The sequence below is a fragment of the Perognathus longimembris genome, chromosome 15 (genome assembly GCF_023159225.1).
Source record: "Perognathus longimembris pacificus isolate PPM17 chromosome 15, ASM2315922v1, whole genome shotgun sequence".
NCBI classification, from domain to species: domain Eukaryota; kingdom Metazoa; phylum Chordata; class Mammalia; order Rodentia; family Heteromyidae; genus Perognathus; species Perognathus longimembris.
The window spans coordinates 29300327-29316637 of record NC_063175.1 but is presented as its reverse complement, the minus strand read 5'-3'; the positions used below and the strand labels follow the sequence as shown (position 1 = coordinate 29316637).

The window sequence follows — 16311 nt, the reverse complement described above, 5'->3', positions numbered from 1 at the left end:
TACTGTTTTAAATGTGAAAGGCCCACAAATAAATATTTGATTTAATAAATTGTAAGTAGTACATTCCCCTCTCAGTACACATGTATTAGATTTACTTGTGGCTCGTATTTGACAGTGCCTTCTCTGAGTTCTACTGACGTAATATGTATTGGACAAAACAGGAAAGGACTCAGGACCATTGATTTATTTTACCATTTTTTTAATACAAAAGAAGGAAAGAAATAAAAAGAATAAAAGCAGCCAGGGTGGCCTCAGGAGAAGCAGAGCTGTTGTTGCAGGAATCTTGCAAGTTAATGAGAATTCACTAGGGACTCAAGAGCGATGGAGAGAGGGGAAGAAGAGGAGATGGAGGGAGGGGGGATAAAACTCTTCCTTTGCAGCTGGCCCTCTCCCTCATTTGTTGCTCCAATAAGCAGTAATTAGGTCCTGAGCTAATGGTGTCAGCTGATCTGCTGTTTTTAGGCTAGACCCAGAGGAAATCTCCATGGAAACCCTGCTGGAGTCATTTCCCCCCACCTGGATGCTGTGTGCTCCTTTCTGCCACCTGGCTGCCGCCCGGCCCGCTGCTACCTCCTCCTGCCTCTAACCTGCAGCCCGCAGCATGCGTACTGCCCCCGGGATCCCTAAATGGGACAATTCTGCCCGTGACGTCAGCGCCCAGCCGTCTCCACAGAAACTTTTGTCCCATTGGCCAATCAGGAAGCTTGGAAGGGGCCGAGGGGTGGGGGTGGGAGGAGAGGGGAGTAGGAGGGGTGGGGGTGAGGGGAGAGGCGAGAGGTTTAGTGTGTGGAGCTGCTCGCGCTCCGCCCGGGCTGTCAGTCCCGGCTCCAGCCGCCGCGAGACCTGCCCGGAGACGCGCGCACACACAGCGCACCCCCTTGCACACCGCACACTCTCGCTCCCTGGCACACACACGCACGCACACAAACACGCACACACAGCCTGGCCGAGAAGGAGCCACTGACCATTTTTGCAAGTGTCTGGACCAGCTGCGGCGCGGTGGGGGCACAAACACTCCGTGTTCCCATTCGGGGCATTCATAGGTAGGGGGGGAGCAAGACGAGTGGCGTAGGTGGCGGGATCCGAGGCGGGCCAGGCGCGGGGCACTGGCCGGGGCCGCCTGGCTGCTGACAGAGCCGCTCCCTGGGACCGGCGCGGGCTTCCTCGGCGGAGAGTAGAATAAAGAGGAGCGGCCACCGCCACTGCGCGAGGAGGATGGGAACTCCCCTATTTCCAGCCTTGTAGCAGATGGAAGGAGATCCTGAATGGAGAGGCCACTGACTTCATTTGCTTGGGGAAAAAAATCGTCCTGAGGAACTCAGATTTAGCCCCTCTCGGAACGGTGGAGGGGGTGCCCATGACGTGGCAGGGGGGAAGCCAGACAAGCGAAAGCTCCCGTGTGAACTGAACACCGTGGCCAAGCCAGGGGAAATGATTTTCATTCCATGCCGAAGGTTTCAAGCATCTGGATCATAAACTTACTTCTATGTCTTGTTACCACTTCAGCAAAAAACAGAGGAGTCCTGTCTGGGGATCCCACCATTATCCAGGAGACCCGCTGCCAGCGGCCTTGCCAGCGTTTATCTCCGGCTCCCCAGGAGAAGATCTCCGGGGAGGGGTACTACGTCCATCCCATGGAACTGTGGCCAGATCTCTATGAATGCTTGACACGTTTCGGGGACTTAACTCCTAGGACCCATCTATGGAGAGATCTGGAATTTAGCCCAGAACAGCGGAAGAAATGGCATTTTTAAATCATTGCCCAAACACCTTGGCTTTCTCAAAATTCTTGTAAAACAACATTTGATAGGCTGGCAAACCAGACAGGTAAGAACTTTCTTTCTGGTTCCTGAACGCCTGTCACAGAGAAGGCCAAAGAAGAGTAGGACCCAGGAGGAGCTACCGCCTGGGGGGGCGGGGAGGGGGGACCCGTGTGCCCTTCTGCGCTCTTGGGCGCTCAGGCTGGGCAGCTGCTTTCCGGAGAGGCGCAGCTCCCGGACCGCGGGGCCAGCCGCCGGGAAGCTGCTAGGGCGCGCGCGGGGAGAGGAGGAGGCGGCGCTGCGCTCCACCTGCCCTGCCCCGGACACAGCCCGGGACGAGGCGTCGAGGGACCACCTCAAGTCAATATTGGGATTTTTAATAAACCAAGGAATGCGATTTTAATTATTCACAGTCCAACTCCTGGGGGCCAGATGCTGTTGGGATGGTCCTGGCCACACAATAATACTAAAGGGGACAAGAAAAGCGTCCATCCGAGACATCCATTACCATTACGAATGAACCCGACTTGCTAGCACTGGGGCATCGATTGCTGGTGCCCAACCGGACCTTCCTCCCTCCTTCCCGCTGCCCCCACCCCTCCCACCCGAGGCAGGCTCCCCCGTGGCGGCCGGGACCTCGCGCGTCCCCGCATCGTGGCCTGGGCTGCATTTTTCATGAGCCTGGGGTGAACAGGTGCGAAGTGGTCCGGGAGCCTCGGGCCGGCGGCCGGGCGCAGGGAACATGGAGAACGAGCGCGACATGTACCGCCAGTTCCAGGACTGGTGCCTTAGGACTTACGGGGACTCTGGCAAGACCAAGACGGTGACCCGTAAAAAATACGAGCGGATCGTCCAGCTCCTCAACGGCTCCGAGTCAAGCTCCACGGATAACGCCAAATTTAAATTCTGGGTCAAATCGAAGGGCTTCCAGCTGGGCCAGCCGGACGAGGTCCGCGGGGGAGGGGGCTGCGCCAAGCAAGTGCTCTACGTGCCGGTCAAGACCACGGTGAGTGACTCGCCTTCTTCTGTTATTTGTCTGCCAGTGCAGCCTGGCGGGGAGGGAGGGAAGCGGGGCGAGGGGGGGGGGAGGGGAGGGAGCCCTGAGCCACTGTTGGCTCCTGTGCCCCCACCCTCCTCAACCCCCTCCCCAAGTCAGCCTCACTCGCCTTAGCCAGGCGCAATTTCCCCGTCAAGGAGCGAGTCTTTTGTGGTCCTTTATTTTAAAGCAATAGCGCACCTCCGAAGCCCGGACGGGCCTCCCAGCCTTCTGGCTTCCGCGACCCGGCCGCTGCAGCTTCCTTCCTGGGTCGAGCAGCGTCCATCCCAGCGTCCTCGGGCTGGGCCATTGTCCCACGTCTTTACGCTGGGTGCCTGGCGCGTGTCCCGCCGCCACCACGACTCGGATCAGTAGTCTCTAGTGTCTCCTCATTGGCACAAAGCCCCAGTGTGGCGGTAGCGGTGATTGTGGAGCTTTCCCCCAGGACACTATCAGATGTTATTGTTAGACCTTTGCCAGGGAGACATCCCACAGTCCGGGTGTCGATCAATCCCCGAGATCGTTGCCACCACTATTTCCATTGTAGACATGGTCCTGGAGGTCCCCCTCCCCACCTCCTTCCTTCCTCACTTGCCATTTACACAAATAAAGCCACAGCTAGATGAGGAACAACAAAGAGATGAATTTGGGCGCGATCAAATGGTGTGTGTATTTGTTTCTCGTTCTGGGGTGGCTCTGGTCTGTTGGCCACAAAGCTCAAGCCCGAGAGCTTGGATGGGAGAGCCTCACATAATCTCAGCCCCTCAGGCGTCAGGCAGCAGCTTTTAGGGTTGGGGAACCTCCCGCAGCCTTGGTCTCCTTTAGAAGATGGGCTTTGGGGGCTACAAGTAGGATAGCCAATGTAACGCTTAAGACCTTTCTGCCTCCTGCTAAGGCGTGTGCTTGCCTGGAGTAGGGGTGGGGAAGCTTATGCATACTCTTTGTATATTTGCCTCGCTCTGGGATTTGTTGAACGTTTCCTCCTTTCTCCCCTCCCCTACTGGCAACTGTTTCCTTGTGCAATATTCCTGGAGGAGGTTAGAGAGGAGGCTCTGAAGGCGATGCTATCTCTCACAGAGGTACCTTAAACGGGAAATATGGGCACGTCCGGCTTTTCAAAGCATTATTTGGAGGACTCTTTCAGGTTTGCAAAAAAAAAAAAAAAAAAAAAAAAAAAAAAAAAAAAAAACAACAACCAAAAACCCAAAACAGTTTATGATTTCCCAAGATTAATTAAATAGAGTTATTTGTTTGTAGGATGTACGTTTCTTTTGGAATTTCTGTGGCAAATAGTGAATGGAAATAAAGGTGAACTGGGGAAATGAGTAAAAGTTTATATTTTAAATGTGCTATTGTTAGAAGGTTTCTGAGAGCTGCTCTCTTAAAGTGGCACGGTGGAACACAACGATGGGATTATTGTCTTCTTTACTAAGTGATGGGGCTAGATTAGCATGAGTTAGAACTGAGGTTTATTTACATTTGCATGAGCCAGAAATCTGTTGTAAAAAATGAATTGCTTTGATTCATTTTTATTTGGAGCAGCATTAAGAATGTGCCAGATAAAATAATCTATTGTTTGGGAAAGTAAATTGGAATCCCAGTTGAATGAATAAAAGTGTTAAGATATATCTACTTGAAGTGTTACTTAATAATATCTTACATGTTTTTAGGAAAGCATTTCTAGCTAGTACGGTTTTTATTTCTCTTGCCTTTGATGTTAATCGGAGGGCCCTCTGTTTAACTGTCAGAAGGCTTTACTGTTTATGGGTCAGATGAGTTTATACTTGTGTAGTTTTGGGTACATCTATTAATGTGTTGATGTGTGTTCTTGAAAACACCAATTAGAATTCTAAATAACATAGATTTGAAAATGGTTCTAGAGGCACCAAGATAAGCATGAATATCACTTATTGAAACCAGCATTTACCTGCTTTGATATCCATATTTCATATCAAAAAATTAATGCTGAGTTGTTAAAGAACTACTGCTAAGACATCTATTATAGTGACAACTCCAGTAATAATAATAAGTGACATGTGTTCCTATTTTCAGTAAAGATTTCATATATTTATGGGAGACAATGTCATCTGTCAGGTGATATTCTTAGGTAATGATTTTCATGTAGTATTTAAGAACTCTGTTCTTCAATCTTGATTTGAAACATTGAAGCTTGTTTATAATACATGAACTGTTCTCCAGCTTCTTTCTGAAAAAATCTCTACTGTTCCTAACAGGATTATAGGCTCCACCTTCTCTGAGACACAGCCAATCATCATTTCAAATAAGGCAGATATTTTTTATCCTGTTTTCCCATACCTCAAATTATTTCTCCCTTAAAAACCCATCGATCTGTTTTCATAATAGCAGGAATAAAATCAGTAAGGCAACCAAAAGTATATATTTACTTCAAAGCCATATATTGGTTAAAATGAAGTATTATATTTAAGTGTTATTTTCAAGTAAAGTAAGAATGGCTCTAACTAACCTCCTTGAGGTTTCAAGGTGCATGGCTGGCTTTGCTGTAAGTGAGGGATGCTTCGCTCCTGATGTTGTCTTAATCCACTGCTACTGATAATTAGACATCATTACTACTGTGAAAAGGGAAAGGGAAAGGGGAGAGGACAGGCCTAGGCTAATTAACTACTTTAGTTTAATGAAAGAAAGAGAGACAGATAGCAAATGGGAGGTTATACAAGAGCCAAGTAGACATATTACATATACTTAATTACCGCATGACCAGTTTTCAGTCTTCTGGTTAAAGCAGCTTTCATTCTACCTCTCCTGTTCCCATTAGATGTGCTTTTCAAACTCTTTCCTCTCTTTACTAAGCTTGACTGGCCATAAAATCCAGCATGTGACAACTGACTTAGAATAAAAATTGTTGACAACTGAAAAAAGATAAATATGCCCTTTAATATTTGTCCTGGCCATTTCTGATGCTGAGGTGACCTCTCTTTCTCTCACTGATGTTTAGATTGCCCTGTAGCCAGGAACATGCTGCTTGGTCTCCAAGCAACACTACCCTGTTTTAGGTTTGGAGTGGGATCTGCACTTGCCTGTACATAGTAAATTTGTTGGACATCCCTATCCCATCTGTGGGTGTTTTTTTCCCCTTTCTCTTATTTCTATACTTTGGTCATTAAAAATGTTAGAAATGTAAAGAATGAATTGAGGAATATTTTAAATGGTTCTGAAAAATAAAATGACTGATGCTGATGATAACAAACTTCTAAGCAGGGATAATTTTAAGTGAGCATATGTAGGATTGCTATATGCTACTCCTTTGATATTTCTATTCAAGTTTTTGTCTAGAAGCTTTTGTGTTTACATCCTGATTGGCATTTGTTTTTGAGCAACAGCTAGTTAGAACATTATAGTACCAAAATTTTATTCCATTTGATATTTAAAATTATAAACTTAAAAATAACCAAAGATTCTACTAATCCTTTTTTTAGTAATATCACTAAAACATTTTGATGCATTAGAAAATCTCTTGCAATGTATAAAGCATTGAGAAGAAATTTAGTAGGCTCATGTTTTGTCTTTTAGTTGTAAGCAAAGTGATGTTTTACAACTGTATAGTCAAATAACATAAGTAATATTTTCTTGATCCTATTTGTAGAAATGACATTAAGTTCTAACACTTGCCTTTTATGTATTTCCCTATATCTGTTTCATTATAGAACATACAATAAATTTTTATCCAGAAAGCAATATGCATTATTTTTAGTTGTTTCTTTAAAAATGATGACTTATTCAATTTAGCAATTTGTAGCTTTAGAGTTCATGTTATTCTGCTTGTACATACTACTAAATAATTACAGTACAGTGATTAAAATGAATATTCATGGGCTGATTCAGAAACTCCTACCATTTTGTTAGTTCTGTGACTGTGGTTTGGGTTATAAATCCTTTATGTCAGCCAGAGAGAAGGAAATAATAGCACATAACATATGTATAACATTTTCACCACTTATAACTTCATGCTGGGTATCATACGCTACATACTAGACCTGAATATGGAATTTTCTCTAGAAAAAAAAGATGAAGGACTTAGCCATAATCTATTATGATGCTTTGCATCTATGATACAGGGCCTAATAGTGTTCATTGAGATAGAAGCTCATTTTTACTAATCTTCTGTAGCTTCATTGAGGGCTTTGCTCCTGATAATCAACACATTTTTCTCTCTCTCTCTTTTTTAAGTACTGTCAAAGATACTACATATAACGTGAACTGGATGCTGGTGATGTGCACTTGTAATCTTAGCTACTCAGGAGGCTGAGATCATCGTTTGAGCCACTATGTGCAGGAAAGTCTGTGAGACTCTTACCTCCAATTAAACACCAAAAGCTAGAAGTGGAGCTGTGGCTCAAGTGGTAGAGCACTGGCCTTGAGTATAAAAGGTTGGGGACAGTGCTCAGGCCCAGAGTTCAAGCCCAAGTACTGGCAAAAATTAAAAAATAAAAATATACTATAACACAGAAATGGATGCCAGCAATGTAACTTACTAGCTGCCTTGAGTGGTTCCTTGCTAAGTTGTGAGGAATTAGGTGTCTATGGCAGGTTCCTTGTACAGTGCCTACATACATTTTTACCATTTTCGTAAGTACCATGGGGCAAGAGACTTGTAACAATAACTTTTCAAAGATAAGGAGCACATTAGATTCCTTTGCTGTATGAAGACAGTCAAGACTTGTTTCCCAAAAAAGTAACTTGTGACTTTGCATTGTCTCTTTATGGTCTTAACAGTAATGACAACAAGTATAGGGGTGAGCAAGACTGCTTATGCATGTGTTTTTCTTCTGTAAACATTCTAGGCCTGTTAGAGTTCTGTTCATCAAGAATTAGCTCTTTACACTCACCCAGCAGGGTAGAGGAGAGATGAGGAATAGGACTCATGGAGCTAACAAAAACACCTTTTGCCATGAGTTTCACGCTAGGTCAACATCATAAAGACTTTTTCCTAATCACACTTATGTTTGCTAAGGCTTTTTGTTGTCTAATTGGGAAAATCAGAGTGAATTAAAAACATCATGCCAGATCTCTCATCTAGATACAACCAGCATTAGCTTATTATTAACATAGTCTAGATGTAACTCTCTGTGTATATACATACCTACAAGAATATATTTTAAAAAGATGGTGAGATGTAATGACCTCAAAGTCGTATGTGGAAAGCAGGAATAGTTTCCCAAAGCTGCAATAATCATTATATACTAGTTTAAATAAGGATGAAATAATGTAACTAAAACAACGAAAACAATGCCTAAAAGTCAATAATTAGGCAATAAAAGTTAATAAATAAAATTAAAGAAACTAAGTGAATTGCATATTTTTCAACTAAAATTTCAACTTTATACCATGTCATTGATTTTCTCCAATGATAAATAAGATAAAGGAATAGTTTCATTTCCTTCAACATTTTGATTATGTTATTTCTGGTGTATATAACATTGCCTACTTATAATTATTGTATATTGCATATTTTGTTATATTTATTATATAATTATGTTTATATGATCAATAGTTTTAATATTTATGTTGTAGAATTTGGTTCTCAGTGAATTTTCTTTGTTAATATTTAAGTATACATTTTTTATGCTATTTCCTGGTGTTACTTTACTTCAGATTTCTTTGATTTGATCTGCTTTAACTCTTGATATTTTTTTTTCCTAAAGAATGGTTCATGATCTCTACTCTTTGAAGTCTGTATACAATTAAAAAGATTTTTCTTCTTCCTTGAATTAGTTATATATTTCTATCTTAATTTTTCCCTCAGAACATTGCAGAAATTATCTGTGCTGTTTAAAGTTACAAGGCAAATATTTTCCTCAACTTCATGCATTATTTCTTCTTCCTTGCAACTGAGTAATTTCATTCAAATATATTTGAATTCCTTGTCTTACTTTCTATTCTCATTCTTTATGTCTCATTTCTATTTCTCTTACTTAGGTCCTAGGCTTTAGCTATGTCTGTATTTGGATGATGTAATATGAATATCCTGAGTTTTAAATTTGTATTTTTGATTTTCAACTAGATTTTTTTTTTTTTTTACTGAACTATCCCAAAGTAACTCAGGTTGAATTGTCTCAAAATGACTGTTTTCTCCACCTCCTCCCTCATTCTGGGTCTTCCAAGATTTGCTTCTCTTAAAATTCCCTTTTGTAGGGGTGGCAGCACAATATACTTACTCTTGTGACACAATTTGTCTACCTTTTTGTGCTCTCCTTGGAATCAGCTCTTGAAAGAATGTTGTGATTCTAACATCTTACTATCTCTAGAAAATATATAATAATAAAATCTAAAAATATAATAAAATTTTTTATTATATCTTACTGTCCCAAACCATACAACCCATACCATATGCCATTACCATACCATACCATACCATCCCAGCTGGAATTGGCAATATGCCAAGTAGAGTGCTAGCATTGAGCATAAAGAAGCCAGGGACAGTGCTCAGGCCCTGAGTCCAAGCCCCAGGACTGGCAAAAAATAAAATAAAATTCTATTGATTTACAACTCCCTCTTTCCATTTGCCGTCCCGGAAACCAATATTCAGTTCAAGTAGAATTTTTGCTTTTTGTAACTGACTCATTGTAGTGATCCAATGTTCTCAAAACTCATCCTGGTTATGATATGTAACAAGATTTCCTTGCTTTTTAAGATTGACTAATATTCCACTAAGCACTGTATTCTTTTCTATTTTTCTGCTGTTGACTTTTAGGGTTGTTCTAATTCCTGGCTTTGTGAATTTTGTTACTATGACAATGACAGTTCAATACTTCTTCAAGACCCTTCTCTGAGTTGGCTATATATTGAGAACTAGGATTTTATAGCATTTTTATTTTTTAGGGAAATGCCATACTGTTTTCCAAAGTAGTTTCATCATTTGTATCACAGTATTATACAGAGGAAGTCACTCTTTCAGACTAAGAAATTGGTGACTCTTTCCCACCTAGAGCTCTTCAATTAGAAATATTCAAGCTATTTGCATATGGTCATATATATCAACATATAACAGTATTTTACAAAATGAACTCCAAAAAATCGAAACAAGGGATTTTGTTGTCTTTCCCTTTTGTGTTGTTTGTTAGTTTATTTGTCTTTGGGAGGATAAGGGGGCACAGAGATGGAGGGACAAAGGAGGAACAAATGCAGCCATGATATTCACTAGACACTATGTGGAAAATGAACTATACAACTTGTTGGTGAGGATGAGAGGGAAAACCTTGGAGAGAGCTAAGGAAGGGGTGACATTGTTCAAAAAGAAATGTAGTCATTACCTGACTTATGTAACTCTTAATCCCTTTGTACATGTCCTCTACAATAACAATAAAACGTATTTAAAAAGAAATATTCAATGTAATATAATTAATGATAATACCAGAGTAATACTGTAACTCTGTATTAATGTTACTTTATTAAAACCTTAATATAATAATAAAATATATACTTAATAGCACTTACAGAAGGTCAATACTTTTGCCTAACCACCTTAAACAAAATTCTTCCTTCAATTTTCACAGTGGTCCTGTGGTATTAACATGTTGTTGCAGAGATGTGGAAATTATGATGAATTTCTAAAAAACACACAGTTTGTGGGTAAGAAACTATTTCAATCAAATCCAGTCCTTGCTTTAAGACACTTGTTCCAAAATTCTTAAAGTACCCTGATTGCTAAAAAGTCATTATGAATTATAATATGTTATAAATTTTGTACAGGTGCTATTTAAATAATACTTAATACATTAGAAAATATAAACTATATTTAAGTATGAATATGTAAGATTGAGGTTATTATTATGCAAATCCAACCTTTAATATTTCCTTCTTTGCTACAATAGCTACCCTTTTGTGCTTCCCAAGGTGTACATATGCAGATTTGTACATATACATATTCTAATCCACAGTGCACAATTGCCTCATAGTAGAACATTATGGTTAAGACCTTCCACTTCAGCTAATATATTACTGCCTGCATTATAATATGTGGCAATAATTAACTATCACAAAATTAATGTAATGTCACAACCATATCGATTGATAGCATCCATTAAACTATTATTCATATTTGATGTGCCTTGCAGGGGATAGATTATTTCATGCAAGCTATGTTCAAGAGATAGTGAATGGTCAAGATCAGCTGAGGAGATTAGAGGAGAGGAGATTAGAAAAGTAGACTGGGATGAAATTGTGATGACCTTCCAGTGCCAAGAATTTAAACTTTGTAGGGTGTTGTGCTGTTAACATTTTTTGAACAAGGATGTCATAATTTAGGGAGACTTCTGCTTAGGGCCTTTTGTCTCTCAGTAATTTATGAATGTTGCTAAATATACATCATATGAACATATGAACTGAGTCATACCCTAAAAGTCTAGGCTTTATCAAGTTACCTTTTTGTGTGTATGTGCCAGTATTGGGGCACTGAACTCAGGGCACTGAACTCCCACTATTCTTTATAACTCATGTACCCCTGATGCCATGTTTCCAATCCATGTGGTATATGTGCTGGTGGGGGGGACTATTTAGAGATAGAATTTTGCAGGTTTCTCTGGCTATTCTTTACCGGAACTGTAATCTTTAGATCTAAGCCTCATGAGTAGCCAGGATTATAGATATGAGCTTACTGGCCCTTAATTTTATTAATTTCAGTAAAATATGATAACATATGATTCTGTAAAATTTAGAAAAATGGGTTTAAAAGTTACTCAAAAGGAATTAGAACATTTCATAATAAAAATACTTTACTTTTGACTTGAGAAGTAATTACTGACCTCTTGGTTGTTAATACATCTATAATTTTGAAGATTTCCCATTGGAAAATAAGTCCCAGGTGGAGAATTCTAAATAGAAATTTGATCTAAATCTCTTCAAAGTAAAAATTTCAAATATCTGTTTAAAAATGGAGTTTATGCTTTAAGAAACTATTCAAAATCTTATTTCAATTTGTTTCATAGGTCTTTAATTTTTAATCATTTGCCTATCTCTTCCAATATGGGTGTAAGGTCTGTACAGGAGCACTCTACACAGAAGCCCCCCACCTGGTTAAGTCTCCACCCAGTTACCTGGGTAACCAGCAGAGCTGGAGACAGTTACCCCACCCCACCCCTTCCCTGAGGTCACATCCTAATCCACCTAGCCACACCCTCCTGCCCCTGCCTTAGAGGTCACCCCATCTCTGGGGCCAAACATCTTCTAGGCCACAGGCCAGCAGTTCCGTAATAAACTTTTCTCTCCTGCCTGAATACCGCATGATATTCTCCTTTACAGGCTACCTACTTTATAAACCTAAAAAAGGGTACTCATGGTTTTTCAAATTTTGTGTGTTTTAATAGGTAGAATTCTAAGATTATTTGAAAATTACTCTCACTCCAATGAATAAAATCAACTAACATTCTCATAACTGTGTTATAGTGGATGGTAAATTGGGCTGTAAAAAGAGGAGCTTTTTCAGATAGTCTGGCTTGAAAACAGTGCCTTTTAGAAGCAGAAAGTCTAAAGGATTTTGTTTTGGAATTGTTGTAGCTCTCCTACCCTTTCCCCCCACAATGAATGTAAAAGAAATCAGAGACTTTTGGTTAGAGCATTTACATTCATTGCATATTTGGCTACTATGAATGGTGTTGTGATAAACATGAGTCTATAGCTTTTGGTTTGACATTTTGCTTTCTTGTTTCTTTGCCTATATACAAACTGGTGGGCATGAGAAAAGCCTCTTTTCACTCAAAGTAGTGTGCTTCCTTTTTATTGATCTTGAGAGAATTTACAAAGGGTTCCTTCATTGGCCAGGTGGCTTGACCCTTGTTAATTACATTTTAGTTACATACATCCTTTTCCTGAGCACTTAAGACTTTGTTAGATGCTCTTTGAATTTTTCTTGCATCCTGCTAATTAAGACACATATTTTTGTAAATTGTGAACCTGAGCTCAGCCAATCTGAGCATAGCAGAGGTTAGGGGTCAAAAGAGAAAAAAGGATGCCTGCTCCCTTGTGCTTGCTTGACAGATTATTGGCTGATGGTGTAATGTCCTGGTTCCTACCTGATAAGGGAACATTCCAGAGCTATTTCTAACAGAGCAGCTTAATCTAAAAAATGGTGGGAAGAATCTGCTTTGTTTGTCATAATGGTTGTATTAATTTGTATCGCTCATCAAGAATGTGGGAAGGTCCTCTTTCACTACATGTTTGCCAACACTTCTTGGTAAAAGCTGTTCTTAGGGAAAAGTTGTTCTTAGGGACTGAAGTAATGAATCATGGTGGTTTTAGTTAATGGAGGGTGAATCATTTCTCATGTATCTATTGGTCATTTGTATGTGTTCTTCTGAGAAATATCTCAACAAGTATTTTGTCCTTTTAAAAATTAGGACAGTTATTAGCTTGAGTTGCTTTGAATTTTTCAGAAGTTTTAGATACTAATTTCTAAGCAGACATCTCATTTTCTATTTTCCCTTGAGTATTTTAGGTTATCTGTCCTCCATATCAATGGTTTCCTTTTTGGGAAGTGTTTCAGTTTGATAAAAAGTCCATTAACTTAGTTTTGTCACTTATGGTTTTGAGGTCATAGAGAAAAAGGAAATAATGGTCAGACTAAGTTACCAAGTTTCCTTTTTACTGTTCGCTTTTAGTAATTTCAAAGTTTTAGGTGCATCATTTAAACCTTAATTGGTTTGAAGTAAATGAATATGGAAAGATAAAGAAAATAGATATGTACAAAATATGTGAGTAAATACCTAGTGAATATAATTTAACAATAAAGGTGATGAAGTATTACTTATTACAACATTCACAAACTTGGAAGTCATTATGTTAAGTGAAATAATTTGGCATTAAAAAAAGAGTACAAGATATTACTCATATCAAATTTAAAAAGTAATTTGATCTCATACCAGGAAATAGAGATGTTCATCAAAGGACAAATGACCACAGTTAAATAAGGGGGATAAATTTGAGATATTTTGGACTGCAAGATGAGGATAGCTAGTGACAGTGTAGAATATTTTTGAAAGCTGCAGAATGGATGCCAAAATGCTAACTACATGAGAGTATGTATTTGTTAATTAGCTAATTTGTTAGCTAACTATATTTAAACACACTGTAGTTTATGTATACCTTAATATGCATCATGTTGTAAATACATCCTGTTGCCTGTTAGTTTGACTGAAGAGAAAAAAAGACCTAGAAAAGCCAGTAAAATGCTGGGGATTATCAAAGACAAGGGAATCAATCCTGTGAACCACTGAAGGGAGGCTGGAAGCCCATCTTTTCCTGGACAAGCTGTCAAAGGAGAATAGAGCTGGATGACGCTTGGTCCCTGTCTGATGAGAAGCACGGTAGAAACCCAGTGAAAGCCACGCTGAGCTTCTGACCTCCAAAAAGTAGGATAGATAACGGTTGTGAGATTTAGAGCTATTCAGTTTTTGTCAATTAGTTACCTAGTTAAAGGTCCCAACTATATGTGTCATTCCTCAAACCTCTGGTATAATTAAAACAGGTAAAGTGTTTAAAATCTTTAAGACTGTGTATAGCTTATGTTGTAGATACTAATAATCTAAATGGTTTTTCTTTAATATCTACTATTGCCATTTCCTAGTTTTTGATAAGATGGTCCATAATTTAATATAATAGGTAATTTATCACAGGTAATTTGCAATATTTAGTGACCAATGACTTTCAGTTAGGAATATGAACATCATTAAACTAGCCATAAACATACCTATAATCTCAGAATTTAAGTTTGAAATAGGAAAATCTCAAATTCAAAACCAGCCAATATGACCTTGCCCAACCCCCATAAAAAGAAAAACTCCACAAGATATGTTTTATTAGAAAAATTATGTAGTTCAATATTACATCTATCTCCTAATTATGAGGTAAGATGGATTAATTTTTGAAGTATAATGGAAGCTTAGGAGTGCATGTACTAACATTTATTAGCATAATTTTAATTAATGTACATGAATATCGTTTGAAAACTTGATGTATCAAAAACTACAATGAAATATAACATTGATTCTCACTTATTAGAATAAAATCATTCTGTAATTTTGTTTCTGAAGGGTATTTTAACATAATGTAATGCATTTTGCAGATCGACCTAACACTTGAGGAACAGAATATAGAAAAATCACAGAAACTACCATCTCTTTTTCCTTCATTAACACATTAGAGGGAAACAAAAAGTAGTTCCCTCTGCCTACATTGAGTTTATTTTGATTTTCTTCATTTTTCTCTCTCTGTGTAAGTTTTATTCAATAGTCTCTTGTGTCCTACTTTTCCTAATTTTAATCAAGTACTCATTGATAATAATTTTCTTCAAGGTTACAGATTTTTTTCCAGCTTTTTGGAGCTATTAGAAGACTGTGGGTGGGACCCAGGCTTTATGTTCAGGAAGCTGGAAACAATCCTGATAATAAACAATAACCTGTTTTACAGACTAAGATTTGCTCATGGTGATAGTATGTTTTCCTTCCTTTAGTTGTAATATGTTTTCAGAAAAAAAATGAAACGCTATGTGGACATTAAAGAAAGGTACTCATCATTATGTATAAGAGTAACAATGGCTATATTGTGAAGTTTCTATTGTTGTTGTTGGAATACCTGCAGAGAATGGGTATACAACCTTGAGCTGTTCTTTATGTAGTCTCCCTTTTGCTTTGTACTGGACCCAGCGACAGTTACCAGATGGCTAGAAGGCTTTAGGGGTTTAATCTCAGGACATAGAGCAAAGCTAAGTGGCCCATATGGGGATCTAATGCCTTGCTCGATATATTAGTGCCATGCTCTACTCTACTCAATTGACCTAATTAGATGAGATTTTTTTCCCCCAAATCTAATATCAAAGGTTTGTTTGACTATCCAATGTGGGTCATTGTTCTCCTAGAGGTCTGTGCTTACACTGGTATTTATCTCAAGTCAAAGGAGTTTTGCTCTGTTATAGCTCATTTTTCTCTTTAAAGCTACCCTTGTCAAACAATTATTTTCATTACCTTGTTTGGTCTCCTTAGTTTGGAATACATTAATTTATTATTACAGTAATTTGAACAGCGATAAGGTGACGTTTATCTTGAACTATTAAAGGTTTTTATATACAAATTCATAATTAATAAGACAATAAATGGGCACTAGAAGGTGAGAGAAAATTACTGGATTCTATCTTGTATAAACCATCAAGAGGTTTATTTCATTGTAAATGTGTCTTTATTTAATAAAATACCTGTTATGAATAAGTACCCTCTGACTAATTTGCATTTTCCTGTTGACAGTACATGGAAAATAATTATCCTAGAAATTTCAAATAGAGACATTAAAATCATTCTCTGAAATTTAAACTTTAAAATCAACACAGTTAATCAATAGTCATACCTAAAATCATTTCAGAGGTCTAAGAGTAGAGTATAAACTACCTAGAGACATAATAAAAGCCCTCTGAAAAGCTCACTAGTAAATTAGCCAAAATGCTCTTTTTCTTCTGTATAACAGACTGACTGATTCTCAGGCCATGGAGAGTAC

At 39.0% G+C, this 16311-nt stretch overlaps 1 protein-coding gene across 4 annotated transcripts in view; it reads left to right on the top strand.

The window, feature by feature from the left end:
- The first annotated feature begins 2096 nt into the window (after nucleotides 1-2096).
- Nucleotides 2097-16311, top strand: part of Nol4 (nucleolar protein 4) — a 264138-nt gene continuing 249923 nt past the window's right edge. For all 4 annotated transcript variants that reach the window (XM_048363200.1, XM_048363199.1, XM_048363197.1 and 1 more), the window contains exon 1: nucleotides 2097-2766. In XM_048363200.1, the coding sequence (XP_048219157.1) occupies nucleotides 2503-2766 (264 nt within the window). In that variant the 5' untranslated portion in view covers nucleotides 2097-2502. The remainder of the gene's footprint in view (nucleotides 2767-16311) is intronic.